The sequence below is a fragment of the Danio rerio genome, chromosome 22 (genome assembly GCF_049306965.1).
Source record: "Danio rerio strain Tuebingen ecotype United States chromosome 22, GRCz12tu, whole genome shotgun sequence".
In the NCBI taxonomy this organism is placed as follows: Eukaryota; Metazoa; Chordata; class Actinopteri; order Cypriniformes; family Danionidae; genus Danio; species Danio rerio.
This window is the reverse complement of record NC_133197.1, coordinates 675,599-692,500: the sequence shown is the minus strand read 5'-3', so window position 1 is coordinate 692,500 and position 16,902 is coordinate 675,599. Positions and strand designations below refer to the sequence as shown.

The window sequence follows — 16,902 nt, the reverse complement described above, 5'->3', positions numbered from 1 at the left end:
TGTTTACAATGCAAATCCAATTAGATCCACTTATTTGGTAAACAAAGCAAGTTTATATCTACTAAAGGACAGAAAAAAGGACTTTACAAACTGTTTTGTAAATAAATAATACAAACATTTTAATATTACTATTATTATATCACAAAAATAATAGTGAAATTCATTTAAAAACAGAGTAAATATAAATGTACACACATTTACACAAGGAAATACAGACTCGATGACGGGCTAAAAACTGTGGAAATCTGCAGATTTCTGCACTCGCAGTCGCAGATTACGTGTGGGCCTAGTTATTCCTTACATATAAGAATAAAGATGCTAATTTATACTGTAATTAAAGCGGAATTTGTTCTGTATATTCATATAGATAACACCTTTTTAAAATTGTAATAATATTTCACATTTTTACTGTATTTTTGATCAAATAAATGAAGCTAGGATATGCAGTAAAGGACAGTTTGTTGATTGTTTTGAACATTCAAAACTTCAGAAGCCGTCAAAACGTGCCAGAAACCTCACCTTATCTGATGCGCTGTAATGTCGCTTTCTGTCAGTTTACCGTGAAATCTGCTGCTTTGACCTTTATGATGTCATATTTGAGCATCTGTTTATGAACTCGGCCTCTTTATCTTCATGACGTTCACAGGTTTATCAGACACTTCCAGATCAATAGTTCAACTTTTGAATGGGAGGAAGTCATTTTAATAATCTTTACTTGAAATATTACAATAGGCGACATGGTGGTTAGCACTGTGGCCTCACAGTAAGAAGGTTGCCGGTTCGAGTCCCAGCTGGATCAGTTGGTGTTTCTGTGTGGAGTTTACATGTTCTCCCCGTGTTGGCGTGGGTTTATGTGTATGTGATTAAGTGTGTATGGGTGTTTCCCAGTGATGGGTTGCAGCTGGAAGGGCATCCACTGTGTAAAACATGTGCTGGATAAGTTGGCGGTTCATTCCGCTGTGGGGACCCCTGATTAATAAAGGATCTAAGCTAAAAAGAAAATGAATGAATGAATGTAATAATAATATTTTGTTGATAATTACAGAATAACAGAACATCTAAAGAAATAATAATAAATATAATAAGTAAAAAATATGAATAATCAAAAGTAATTTTTTTTATTGTTACAAAATTTAAACAATAATAATGGGGAAATGTTTTAAATGAAACAAATATAGTAATAAAGGAAATATTTGTAATTAGTTTAGAAATAAATATTAAAGTATTAAGTAAAAGTAATTTTACATATATTTTATATTTAGCAGATTTACTTTTTATAGTAAAAATATTATTAAGAATCGTAAATAGTAGCCATTAAAATAATAATAATAATCTGCAAATGTAATTGAGCTTTTATGATTATAGTAAAAATACCATATGTAATAATAATCATAATAACATAATGATTAACATTTTCTTGTTAATAATTCCACTAAAGAAATAATCAAACATTAAAAATAATAATAAACATGTAATAAAAAATTTGAACAACTAAAAGTTGTATTACAGACGATTAATAATAATAATAATAATAATAATAATACTGGTAATAATACTACTACTACTAATAATAATAATACTGATAATAATAATAATAATATGCAAAGGTAATTATGTTGATTTATACGGATGATATTATTAATAATGTGAGCTTTTATGATTATAGAAGCATATGTAGCTAATTATTAATATATTATAGTTTTGTTGTTACAAAATCTAAATATTAATAATAATAATGGGGAAACGCTTTGAATGAGACATTAAGTATAGTAATAAGAATATAATTCTAATTATTTTTAAAATCCAATAATGAAGTATTAATAATGAAAAGTTATTTTACATATTTTATATTCAGCAGATTTACTTTTTATAGTAAAATATTATCAATCATGAATAGTAGCCATTAAAATAATAATAATAATCTGCAAAAGTAATAGTGAGCTTTGATGATTATATTAAAAATAACATGATATGTAGTAATAATAATAATAATAACATAATGCTGAAAAAAGTTTTCTTGTTAATAGTTTCTAAATTAAAAATAATGAAACATTAAAATCATGTTAAAATTGAAATAGTAATATTGACGCAGAAATGCTTTGAATGAAACGTTAAATATAGTAATAAAATATATATGTAATTGTTTTAGAAATGAAATATTAAAGTATTAAGAAGGAACAGTAATTTTACATATTTTATATTTAGCAGATTTAGCTTTTATAGTAAAAATATTATTATAAATCATAAATAGTAGCCATTAAAATAATAATAATAATTTGCAAATGTAATTGTGAGCTTTTATCATTGTGGTAAAACTACATAATAATAATAATAATAATCAAAATAATAATAATAATAATAGTAATAATAACATAATGATAAAGTTTTCTTGTTAATAATTTTACTGAAGCAATAATCAAACATTCATATTATTAATAATAATAATAATCTGCAAAAGTAATTATTTGATTTATACGGATGATATTATTAACAATGTGAGCTTTTATGATTATAGTAACATATGCAGCTGTAATAATTATGCACATAACCGTGTGTGACACTGTACAGAGGGTATTATATTTGTGTGTTTCTCGGTCAGTGTGTGTGTGTGTGTGCAGATGTCTGGAAGTGATGATGATGAAGATATTGAGATCTGCTAAACGAGTTCACTATGATGAGAAATGCAGCAGCTGCTCTTCCTGTGTGACATAAGAGAGAACAATGATGCTCATTCCTTCATTCAGTCATTCATTCATTCATTCCTTTATTCATGTTTCTCAGCAGAGACTCGACTCTTCCTGAAAGACGAACACACACACACACACACACACACACACACACACACACACACACACACACACACACACGCACACACACTCCCTGTGTAATACATCTGAATTACATAATATACAACACACACACACACACACACACGCACACACTGACCGAGAAACACACAAATATAATACCCTCTGTACAGGTACAATACAGTAAACAGATTAAACCCTGATCATCATTCACTGATACTCCCAATCACCACAGCAAATCACCAGATGAGCCGTTCATAATCACAGTTATATTAATTATACTGTAAAATACTGCATCAAATATTTAATTATTTTTTTTAAATGTTGAAAAAAAAAACATATATATATATAAATGTATTTATTTATTTTACTTTTCCTTGGAGAAATGCTTTTTTATTATTATTTTTGTAAAGGTTTTTCACATTTATTATGATGTAGAGCAGTGGAGATTTCAGACAGGAATTAGGGAGCAGGGAGCGGGGAATGATCAGCATAAGACCTCGAGCCGGGAATTGAACTCGGGTCGCCGTGAGCACTTCTGTGCTGCATGTCGGTGCACTTAACCACTAGAATACTGGCGCCAACTTAATTACATATTTTTATTGTTGTGAGACAGCTCATATACTCAGGCCTGTCATGATGTCTATTTTTTGTTGCACGATATATTGATCGCACCAAAATATACACTGTGATAAACGATATTATTGTCATTTTAAGACAATTTCATGCCACTCGTCATTATATAACGCGAGAACAACAATATTGCATCATCACAATGCAGGGACACTCTTCCACAGAACACATCAGATTTCATTCTTAACAATATTGCATTTAATGATGGTCATCTGAACAGTTTAATCATCAGGCATTCTAAGTAAATACTAATAAATGTCAACAATAAAGTGAAGGTAAAGAGTGACAGAGGCTGCGACATCTGCTGCCAGATCTGTTTTCAGCTGTCAGACATCAACATGAGTATATACTGTAGTGATTTATAGTGAATACTACAGTGTGTTTAACCGTGCTGTAGAGCATTTAGTCATGGCCCAGCAGGCACACAGCATCATAAGACGTTAATATTCATTCATTCATTTCGGCTTAGTCCCTTTATTAATCAGGGCTCGCCACAGTGGAATGAACCACCTACTTATCCAGCACATGTTTTACGCAGCGGATGCCCTTCCAGCTGCAACCCATCTCTGGCAAACACCCATACAAACGCATTCACACTCATACACTACGGACAATTTAGCCTACCCAACTCCCCTATAGCGCATGTGTTTGGACTGTGGGGGAAACCGGAGCACCCGCCAACACGGGGAGAACATGCAAACTCCACACCACAGAAACACACACTGACCTAACCGAGACTCGAACCAGCGACCTTCTTGCTGTGAGGCCACAGAGCTAACCACTGAGCCACTGTGCGTGTCTTTTTTCTTTTTGTGTGTGTGTGTGTTTGTGTGTGTGTGTGTGTGTGTGAGAGAGAGAGAGAGTCTGTTTTGGTACATGTCTATTTTTATGCAGGTGTGTTTGACTTTTGTGTTTAGTATGTGTGTGTGTGTGTGTGTATTCAGTATGTGTGTGTGTGTGTGTGTTCAGTGTGTGTGTGTGTGTTCAATATGTGTGTGTGTCTGGTTTCTGTGTGGTTCATGTAATCCTGTAGCTCCGCCCACATCCTGTCTCTCCCGTTATGATCTCATCTAGATGATTTGCATAAGTATGCAGGGATTTCCCCGCCTTCTCCCCTTCCACTTCCAACTAAAATCCATGTAGATCAACAACCTACACACACACACACACACACCCACATTTACTCACACACATCGCAGAAACATCATGATCTACCCTGAAATTTCGCACATCATGACCATATACACTCACTGGCCACTTTATTAGGTACACCTCACTAGTACTGGGTCAAACCCCCTTTAGCCTTCAGATCTGCCTTAACCCTTGGTGTTGTAGATTCAACAAGCTACTGGAAATCTTCCTCAGGAGACTTTGCTCCATATTGACATGATAGCATCACACAGTTGATGCCGAAATGCATTGAGTTGCTGCCATGTGATTGGCTCATTATACATCTGCGTTAACGAGCAGCTGGACAGGTGTACCTAATAAAGTGGCCGGTGAGTGTATATGTTATAAAGTTAAATAAAATAAATATTCATTCATTCATTCATTTATTTTCTTGTCAGATTACTCCCTTTATTAATCCAGGGTCACCACAGCGGAATGAACCACCAACTTATCCAGCATATGGAAGGATGCCCTTCCAGCTGCAACCCAGTACTGGGAAGGTAAAATGAATATAATAATAATAATAATAATAAACACACACAGACTCATACACACTCTCACTCAATCTCAGACACACACATACGCTTAATGGACAGACGCAATACACACACGCACTCATGCACAAAACACACACAATCACTTACTCATACACACATTCACACACATATGCACTGTATAGATGTGTGTGTGTGTGTGTGTGTGTGAACACTGACCATCAGCGCTTCCGCAGAACAGCAGGAATGAAGCGACGCAAACAAACAAGACTCGACACGACTCCTATCTGATGCTCTTCATAAATCACCTTTCATTTCACACACAGCTAACATTACACACACACACACACACACACACACACCGCAGTTCTGCGTGAGCTTTGACCTTGAGAAAACACAAACATTACTATTAAACAGTCCTTGTGCTATTGTTGTGGGTAACGAATCATATTCATTCATTCATTCTTTCATTTTGGCTTAGTCCCTTTATTAATCCGGGGTCGCCACAGCGGAATGAACCGCCAACTTGTCCAGCAAGTTTTTACGCAGCGGATGCCCTTTCAGCCGCAATCGATCTCTGGGAAACATCCACACACACACTCATACACTACGGACAATTTAGCCTACCCAATTCCCCTATAGCGCATGTGTTTGGACTGTGGGGGAAACCGGAGCACCCGGAGGAAACCCACGCCAACACGGGGAGAACATGCAAACTCCACACAGAAACACCAACTGAGCCGAGGCTTGACCCAGCGACCTTCTTGCTATGAGGCGACAGCACTACCTACTGCGCCACTGCTTCGCCCCGAAATATATTCGATGATGTTAATTTTCTAAGTGACAAGTAACGTAACACAATACTTTAAAACAGTAATATTTGAGTTAGTTTTAGTTTAATTAATTATCTTTTATCAAAACAAACAGCTGAATTATAATGAGTGTTGAGGGAATGCAGGAACAGACAGAAAGCAACACGGCTCTGGCTTACATTTCTGCAGTGCTGGAAGTTTCTCATTATTCCAACCCAAACCCCTGATTATGTACCCCTGTATACATTTCTGGAGAGCGCCAAATATGTCTCAGGAGGTACTTTTTTGTTGCAGTTTTTGTCCACCAGAGGCCGCTGTGTACACTTTTCCAGATCACGGATTTCTCTCGCGAGTGCCGCTTGCGCCTGCTGTTCTCACGTGAATCCACCAGAGGCCGCTGTTGACTAACTGACTGACCGATCCCCACCCCCTTCCCTAAACCGAACCAACGGCGTTTTCTAAAGCAATCCAGAAAAAGAAAAGCCCTCACCTGATTTTTACCATGTTTTCAGATCTTACCACATTCTCACCCTGTTATTTACTTGTTTATTTTATCGTTTGTTTTTGTTTTACCTGCTTTCATGGAACCGTTCTTCACCAGACTCGAACCCTGTCATCATGGTCAACTCCTCACTGCATCTCAAGTGCGCCAACATACATGGCGAGCCACTGGGCAAACTGGTAACAGCGGGAAAGCCATCCATACAGAGGTTAGCGGTCAGCTGGTAGCGTAAAAAGGAACGGCGTCATACCTCCCCATTGCGTTCATTTTAAAGACGAAATGCAGCCAAACGTACTTCTGGCTACATAATTCCCCATCTCCAGAAATGTATACAGGGCTACGCTTTCAGAATGAGCCCGAGTTAGATTATTTTGAATACATGAGGAAAAGGAAAAGGGGATTATAGTCTCAATGCACACTGTTATTATATACTGCACTAATAAGACTAACAGCACATTGCTTTAAGTCAGGGGTGTCAAACTCAATTCCTGGAGGGCCGAAGCCCTGCACAGTTTAGTTCCAACCCTGCTTCAACACACTTACCTGTAGGTTTCAAACAAGCCTGAAGGACTCAATAAGTTTGATCAGGTGTGTTTAATTAGGGTTGGAACTAAACTGTGCAGAGCTGCGGCCCTCCAGGAATTGAGTTCGACACCTGTGCTTTAAACGGTCATTAATCTGTTTATACAGCATGAAGAGCTCTTGGTCAGGGAGTTCTCAGAAGATAGCATGCTCACACATTAGTATTGACTGATGTGTTGTTTGAAGGTCAATGCCTAAATGCGTTCGGTTGCTGCCATGTGATTGGCTGATTAGAAATTTGTGTTAACATGCAGTTGGACAGGTGTACCTAATAAAGTGGCCGGTGAGTGTGACAAACTGACTGAAATATGTCGTGAATAACTGACATTGAATTATTAGAGCATAATGCTATGCACAAGTTACAACGATTCCTACTCTGCGCTCAAAATCTGCCAGAACTACTTTAGCTGTGCGTTTAACAGAAAACATCCGCACAACTTAGAATGCTCATCAGCCAATCAGAATCAAGCGTTCGACAGACCTGTGGTATACCTGAAAATAACTTACAGTGGTGCATCCTAAAGTAACTCAATGAGCTTGAGTCGTGTCTGGATGCACCAATCCACTATTATATTTCTCTAAGCTGCTTAAATAGTGAAGTAAGGTACTTCAACAGTACTTCTAGTAAACTTACTATATAAGGTATAGTACTAGTATAGTACTAGTACATCGATATTAGTTTACTTACTATATAAAGTACGCTTAACATCGTGGCGGAGTGGGTGGAGCTGTAGCCTCACAGCAAGGTCAGTGGTTCAAGTCCCAACTGGGTCAGTTGGTTATGGAGTTTGCATGTTCTCCATGGGTTTCCTCTGGGTGCTCTGGTTTCCCCCACTGTCCAAACACATGCGCTATAGGGGAGCTGGGTATTCTAGATTGACTGTAGTGTATGTGTGCATGCCTCCAGCTTGGGGGTTTAGCATTGGGCTAACAACCCACCCCGTAAAACTTAGATGAAACATCAACATGGTGCGGCTAAATGTCAACTTCGATATAAACGGCCCTGGGATTAGGTATTACTCAAGTACACTTATTTTCGCACCATCCCTCCCAGATTTCCACCTTTATCCGTAGGCTTGGCTTATCAAAAACACAAGTGACCTGAATAACTGCCAGTAATTTCACCAGTGACAAAGGAGTGTACAGAAACCCTTAGTCATGATCGTCACGGTTTAAACTGACAATACGCCTGATGTTTACCGTGCGCATAGTTTTGTGTATTGTTAATAAAAATGAAAGTTTAACTCGGTGCACGCCTGCAACACATTCTTTTCGGGTTTATTTGTTGTGTTTAACCGGTTCTCCGGCAGGACCGGTTGCACACACACAAAGCATGGTGAAGGCATAGTGAAAGGACTCAGGGGTGAAACTTCTCTCTTTAGTAACGGCGGTCAGTAACGGAGATCATGTGACGGATTGTGTCAGATCAACACCTCCAGATTAGCCGTCTCAGATGGCCGTAATGCCAGTGTAGTTTAAATAGTTTCACGCTCATGAAAAGTCTTTTTGAGTGTTTAGCGCAGATCTCACAGGGATTAGATGATTGCAGATATGTGAGATTTTACAAAGAGCGATGGTTCTGTTTCTTTCGTTGTGCTTCAGCCGCATCTATTTGCATGTGGATGAAAGATTCAAATGTAATATGACATATACGTGTGTGTATTTGAATGCCGAACGCCTAAAAAAACAGCTGCATTGTGTGCTAAAATGCAAAACAAAACCCTCTATGAAAAACCAGACTACAGTCTGCTGCATCAAGCGGGAGTATTGCTTGTGAAAACGAAACCGCAAAACAAAAATTGAGATGCGGATTGACGTATTTGCTTTCGAGTTTTAGAATTGAAAGTTATCGTGCACTTATTTGCACAGCTAGATCTGTCTGAATGTCAGCGGGTTAAGTAAATAAAACAGCTCTTAAAGCGGTGCGTTTGAAGATAAAAACTCGTGTATTTTGTGGATGATGTTGATTCGCATAAATCCACTGAAATACAATTCAAATCGATGTGTTTGACGTTTGACCAGCATTTTAAAACCGGTTATGCTTCATGTATCTCAGATGTGGGAGATTTGTAAAAACTCTTGAACTTGAACACATGAAGGCATCGCATTTCAACACTTCAGTGATCTCTGATAAGGAGAGCAAATCGGCCAAACACAGAGCAAATGTTGAAGTAAGGTTGAGAGGAATGCAGTTAAAGAGGGCGAGGCGTAAATGTGAGATAAAGAAACGCTTTTAGATCTGAAATTGTATTTTATTTAGAAAAGTCATACAAAAAACAGCAAATACATGCCTTACAACAGCATACAGTCTCAGAGGGAATCCTCATACACATAATCCAGTGACTTCAAAAAAATCACAGAAAACAATTAGGAGTAATCTCAGGTGATATATCTGATTTGTACACGATTGACAATTATTATGAAGAATATATAGTTCATTTATATACAGCAGAGCGAATCTGAACGTCACCTTCACTTCAGGTAATCAGCTCTGACCAAAATACACATCAAACTTCATTTCCCAATACCAAGAGCCTTCGTAAAGCTTGACGTTCTCCATTGTGTGGAACAACCGTTGACTTAGACCAGGGATGTCAAACTGCAATGTGTAGTTCCAACCCTAATTAAACACACCTGATCAAGCGAATCGAGTCCTTCAGGCTTGTTTGAAACCTATAAGTGTGTTGGAGCAGGGTTGGAACTAAATGTGCAGGGCTGCGGCCCTCCAGGAATCGAGTTTGACATCTCTGACTTAGACTCTTTTAGTGGTGTAGCAATATCTGGACCAGGCTACGCCTGCGTGCCCTTACAACCAGACAATCGCCACTGTTTACCGGTTCATAAAACCTACTTTAGCCAAAACACTGGCTTACAGTTTCTGTGAAACCTTTTCCCTCTGGGAAGAGAGCGTTTCTAAAGGGAGGATCTTCAGAGCATCCAAGCTTAGCTTAAAGTTCCTCATTAGCAGGAGTCCAAAGTCTCTACATTTTTCCTGAAAGCGATCTCCGACGGTCAACTTTAATAACCGGTCTCCTCTATCCTCCAACCGGTGGAGTTCTTCCCGAACTTGTAAACAAGCCTCCGTCCGTCCACCCTCTCCAGAATCTCTCTCTTGTAGTAATACCTGTCAGAAAGAGCAAGAGTTTTGATTATTCTTCTGTCCCAGGCTCCACTGCCACAAACCCAGACTCCCCTATTGCTCCCAGGCTCCCCAGTGATTTTAGGATTGATTTATACCTCATGGCTCTGCTGAGCTTCTCGTAGGTCATGCTGCTGTTCTTCTTCTTCTGCCCCCAGAGCTGAGCAACAGCTTCAGACTTCAAGAACTTGAAGACGCCGTCCCTGCGGTCCTCCCACTTCATCAGCCCCTGGTTCTGCTCCGGGTGGATCAGGATATCCCGGATGAACTCCCACAGGTGGGTTCCTCTTGGAGCTTTGGGGGAACAGTGGAGTCTAGTTTAGTACACTGCATATGTGTGCATCAGGAGCCTCTAAAGGCAGAGCTCTGCGTACTCACCATGTTTGCTTTTCTTGGACTGAATGAAGTGATCAAATCCGTCACTATCCCTGAGCTTGGGAGGTCGTCCTCTGCCTCTCTTGGTCTTTTCTGGCTCTTGTTTTGAAAAGTTCTCTGTGGAAAGCAGACAATACAACTGAATGTCAGAGGTTTGTGTTTTGGGGTCATCCAGGGAACTCCCTTATTATTATGCTGCCCTAAAAGGAGCAGTATCTACACATTTGGTCAATATTGAGGTGTAAATCTACGTATATTAACTACAGAATCTGATCTGTTGTCAAAGCTTTGTGTTTGCGTAGATACTGTCCTCTGTAGGGCAGTATACTCGAGGAGCATCTTCCTGCAGAGTTTAGTTTCAGCCTGTGTGATTGTCAGGTAGTCCTGACGACACATGTCGGCCTATTCAGGTGAAACTCTGCAGGTAGATCGCCATGCAGGAGTGAGGTGGAGCAACTGTAGACGAGTGAGAGGAACTTACTGGAGCTGATGGAGTAAGGAGTCTCCGAGTATTCAGGGTCAGAATCACTGCTGTTGGACTCAGGTGAGCTCGGGTTCAGGAAGCTGCCTACACAGGACAAACCGAAGTACATGTTCAATAATGTTCGTTCACAGAGCGCCCTTGACCTGAGTTGTTTAGGTTTTAGTGGGGATTCTTACCAGCATGGGAACTCTGAAAGCTCTCCGTGAGAGAGTCGTAGCCGTGGTCACTCTCTGGGGTCAGCTGGCTGGTGTACTCATCGAAGTAGCTGTATTTGGCGTCTGAATTGTCTGCAACAAACAATTTTAAATGTTACTCCCAGTAGGGATAGACCTGCTCTCTGGGGGTTTTTTGTCTTGAGTGGGATTTGCGGCTCACCTGTTGGAATTGTAGACTGGACCACCACAGTTTCCAGCAGAGGCCCCAGGCCTGGTCCATGCATGGAGGGAAATGAGTTCTGCAGGATGTTGTCTAGTAGCTCAAACTCGGATTCGCTCAGGACGGTGTTCTCAGATAGGTCATTAACTAGGGATGCAACAAAAAGATTGTTAATGCATGCAGCCACCAAAAATCAGAACAGTTTACATCCTTAAGAGCGTTTGTGGATAAATTCAAAGCTGAAGTAGTTCAAGAGTGCATTACAGCTGCATATCACCCCGCTGAATGAGTTCAATCACAACTACCACAGTCAAAAATCACAACAAAACACAGCAGCAGGAGGAGATGTGGAGGACACTAGTGCTACACACAGGAGATGATTAAGGACAAAACAATGAATCCCTAACAGATGCTTTTACATTGATTCCAGGGCATTGAATTCTTAGTAAATCATGAGGTTTAACGGCCACATCAGCACCTCAGGTGTGTGTTACTTCCAAATAGTTCAACATCAATTACTAAACAGCAAGTTTATCTACAACAGTTACTCACCATATCTCGCCTTCAGGCTCTCCAGACTGTGGTGTAGCAGATTGCCCAACTCCGGCCCGAACATGCTCATCAGCGCTTCCTTGGATGTTGCGCAAAGTGTGAGCCCATCCATGGTGCAGTAGTTCAGATTCAGCAAGCCGGCGTCGAATCTGCTCTCCTCCACGTGAAAGCCGATCCACTCCAGAACGTTCTGCCTGCTCCACATCTGCGGGTTCACCTGGTCCCAGGAGCCTGCCGGAGAACGGGAGCACATTTAGCCTCAATCACACCTGACATGACGAGACGCCTCTAACAATAGAAGAATAGCCGCTCAGGTTTACTGTCTCCAGGGCCGCAGCTTCTGTTGTGTGTTTAACTATCGGTTGTGTTGACACCCTGCAGGTTTTGATCGCATTGTCAACAATGGCTGAAAGAGCCTAACGAAAGCATTCCTGCACGTCTGCTGCGGGCCCGAGTTAAACATTGCCTGGGTTAATTATTCACGAGGTCAGACTGAGGGATTATCAGCATGTCTGAACTCTCGTTTAGGTGATGGGAAACATCCCTGGCGAGGATGAGAGCCGTTATTGAGTGAGCAGGAGTGCACTCTTACCTAATGTGCTGTTGCTGTTGAAGGTGATCTCGGAGAGATGCGGTGGTCTGCACATGCTCAACAGGCTGGCCTGCGGCTCAGGGTACAGGTTGGCATTGGCGTTGTTGAGAATTAGACTAAGTTCGCTTGACGCCATGAGGATCCTGCGTGATGGAAAGCAACGCCAATTTAGAATTCAGAAATACACGTGTTTTTGTGTAGAAATATGATTTAAAATGCTGATTAGTTACCAGTTGTGGTGGTCAAAGATTGTTTTCCAGGTAAAATCCCAGTGTGAGAGCTGCGTCAGTAATAATCCAGTCAGTGAGAGATCTGCTTTAGCATTGAGCGTTCTGCTGCACCTGCTCCTCGTGTATTTATAGGGCTGAAATGGGCACGGCCAGGTATGGAATCGGGGGCGGGGCCAGGTGAGCACAGTCTCAGGGAGGGGGAATTCCAGCGAATGTCTCTCTCTCTCTCGCTCTACCACTCACGCCTCGGGTTTTTTTCCTCAGAATGGCTCTTCAGACCTTGAAACATGAACTTGAAACTTGACAAGGCAGCTAACATCAACCCAGAGATAAATACCAGCAAATAGTATACCACTGACACATTTACCATGAGAGTTCACACACACACACACACACACACACACACACACACACACACACTACGCATACTCCATTTCTTTTTCTTTCTCACAGACACACACCTGACATAAACCCCCAATACACACACACACACACACACACACACACACACATACACAAACACACACTCCCCCCAAACACAGACACACTGAACACCACACACATACACACACAAACACACACATACACACACACACACACACACACCTTACATAAACCCCCCAATACACACACACATACATGCACACACACACACACACACACACACAATCTTCCCAAACACAGACACACTGTACACCACACACACACAATCACAAACACACACACACACACACACACACAACTCATATGCACATGACAACACAAACACGCAATCACAAACACACTCACAGCCAACCCCAAAACATACACACACACACACACACAATCTTCCCAAACACAGACACACACTGCACACCACACACATACACACACAATCATTAACACACACACACACACACACAATCTTCCCAAACACAGACACACACTGCACACCACACACATACACACACAATCATTAACACACACACACACACACACACACACACACACACACACACAACTCATATGCACATACCAACACAAACACGCAATCACAAACACACGCACAGCCCACCCCAAAACATACACACACACACACACACACATACACACACACACATACACCCGCACACACACACACACACATACACACACATACACACACACTCTTCATATACACCCACCCCCCCTTCTTTCGCTCGCTCACACACACACACATACACACACACCTCATGCACATCCCAACACACACACATGCAATCACACTCACACACCTCAAGTACACCCACTCAACCCACACACCACCCCCCCCCCCAAACACACACACACTGCACACCAGACACACACTCACACCAACCATGCACACACACCTCACACCACCTATATTACACACACTCTTTCTGTCACACACACAGCACACCACACAAACACACGCTTCACACATGCACACAGCCCCTCCAAACACACATACACACACCTCACATCACATACACACACACACTTCATATACACCCACCCCCCCTTCTTTCGCTCGCTCACACACACACACACACACACACGCACACACACTTCACACACACATTGACCTATTCTCTCAACCCGTCCTGGAGGGATGAAGTCATTTCTGTCAATATTTACCATCTGGTGTGTGTGTGTGTGTGTGTGTGTGTAACAGGTTTCGGTTTGGTGCTGTTTCTGTGTGTTTATTTTGCGTCTCCACACATGGCTGAGTGCTTTAGTTGTAGATGTGAGGTGATCAACACTTCTCCGTCATTGTGAACTCTGAATATGGACGTTTTGAAGAGCTGGACTTCAGTGGAAGGGTTGCGTTGTGCAACACTGTTCATCATCAGAGTAAATACCACAGCATATTCAGCTATTACACACACTATAGCCATGTTGACACTTCTATTTTTGCACAATTGGAGCTATAAATAGCAGCGGTGTGTGATCCAGATTTAGGTTTTTCCATGTTATTCTTTTCACGTATTTTACTGCTGATATAACTGCGGACTTTTTTCCGCTTCTTGTCAACGTCACGAGAATGAGCGGTAAAGAAAAGACGTCTTGGAATGTAAATGAACAGGTTCGAAGAGAAATCAGACCGCAGGACTTTCCATGAGGTGTCAAACACACACACACACACACACACACACACACACACGAACTCTCTTAGCCTTGTTTAACGTGATGTTGATTAAGCGCTCGCTCTATAGAGGAGAAAGTGTCAACATTTTCAATCAAGTCAATCAGTCGTGAGTTTATGTAGCGCCACATTTAAGCCTGACATCGAGATGTGTTTTCACCAGTGAGCGACTCTATATGTAGTTTCACACTGGGTTTGATTGGACTAGGTCTGCATGATATTGAAATAATATCGTTATTGCGATAATACCATATTCAATATCCATATCGTAGAGAAGTACAATAAATTACGTTACATTTCATTGCTTATTTATGCAAATTTGACCAAATTGAGTTTATCGTCCAGTTAAGTTCAATTAATCATGAGTTTATGTAGCGCCACATTTATACCTGACGTCGAGATGCGTTTTACCAATGAACGACTCTATATAGAGTTTTATATTGGATTGGTTTGCGTTTGTATTGCAATAGCTTAGGTCTCCACAATATATCACAAAAATATCGTTATCACGATAGTAGTATATTCAATATCCACATCGCAGAGAAGTGCAATAAATTTATTTTATTTGCATTTCATTGCTTATTTATGCAAATTTGAACAAATTAAGTTCATTAAGTCCAGTTAAGTTTAGTCAATCATGAGATATCGAGCTGCATTTTCACTTATGAGCGACTCTATAGGATTGGTTTGCATTCGTATTGCATTACTAGGTCTGTATATCGGATAAATATCGTTATCGCGATAATAGCATATGCTAATCTTAACTTATTTATTGAGAACTTAATTTATTACACTTCTCTGTGATATGGATATTATATATTTTATTATCGCGATAACAGTATTTCTCTGATATATCGTGCAGACCTAGTAATGCTATACAAACGCAAAGCTACCCAATAGAGTAGCTCATAAGTAAACATACATCTCGATGCCAGGCATTAATGTGACGCTACATAAACTCATGATTGATTAACTTGACTAAACTTAATGATCCTAATTTATTGCACTTCTCTGCGATATGGATATTGAATATACTTTTATCACGATAATGATATTATTTCAATATATCGTGGAGACCTAATCCAATCTAATATGTAAGCAAATCATTCCAATAAGACAAATAAAAAAAACGTTTTGTAGTAGATTGGATTAGGTCTCTACGATTTATCATAATAATTTTGTTATCGTGATAATAATATATTCAATATCCATATCGCAGAAAAGTGCAATAAATTAAATTAATTTTATGTGCATTTTATTGCTTATTTATGCAAATTTGACCAAATTTAGTTAATTAAATCCAGTTAAGTTTAATCAATCTTCAGATTTTGCGATGCATTTTTTTTTTTTTTTACCTATGAGCGTTTCTGTTGGGTTGGTTTGCATTCGTATTGCATTTCTAGGTCTGCACGATATATCGGTAAAACATCATTATCACAATAATAGCATACGCAAATCTTGATTTATTTATTGTGAACTTAATTTATTACACTTCTCTACCATATGGATATTGAAAAGCTATTATCGCGATAATAATATTTCTCAGATAAATTGTGCAGACCTAGTCCAATGCAATACAAATGCAAACCCACCCAATAAGTAAGTAAACTTGCATCTCGATGTCTGGCATAAATGTGGCGCGACATAAACTCATGATTGATTGACTTGAGTAAATGTAATGAACCTAATTTATTGTCCTTCTCTGCGATATGGATATTGAAAATACTATTGTTGCAATATTGATATTATTTCGATAAACCAACCCAACTACATATAGAGTCGCTCATTGAGATGCATTTTGGCCAATGAGAGACTCTATATATAGTTTCACACTGGATTGGATTGAGTTTGTATTGCATTGGATTAAATCTGTACGATGTATCGAAAAAGAATATTGCTATCGTAATAATAGTATATTCAATATGCATATAGCAGAGAAGCGCAATAAATTGCGTTTGTGAAGTTCAATCAAGTCAGTTAATCATGAGTTTCTGTAGAGCCACATTTATGAGTGACATCGAGATGCGTTT

At 39.8% G+C, this 16,902-nt stretch overlaps 1 protein-coding gene across 1 annotated transcript; it reads right to left on the bottom strand.

Annotated features, from left to right (window-relative positions):
* Positions 1-9,231: 9,231 nt before the first annotated feature.
* Positions 9,232-12,848, bottom strand: elf3 (E74-like factor 3 (ets domain transcription factor, epithelial-specific)). Its single transcript, XM_002666100.5, has 9 exons — positions 12,748-12,848; positions 12,518-12,660; positions 11,926-12,156; positions 11,374-11,520; positions 11,175-11,285; positions 10,996-11,082; positions 10,518-10,631; positions 10,238-10,433; positions 9,232-10,124 (listed from the first exon to the last, which is right to left on the bottom strand). The coding sequence occupies exons 2-9, from the start codon at positions 12,651-12,653 to the stop codon at positions 10,019-10,021; spliced, it is 1,128 nt and encodes a 375-aa protein (XP_002666146.1). The 5' UTR covers positions 12,654-12,660; positions 12,748-12,848; the 3' UTR covers positions 9,232-10,018.
* Between the last annotated feature and the right edge of the window lie 4,054 nt (positions 12,849-16,902).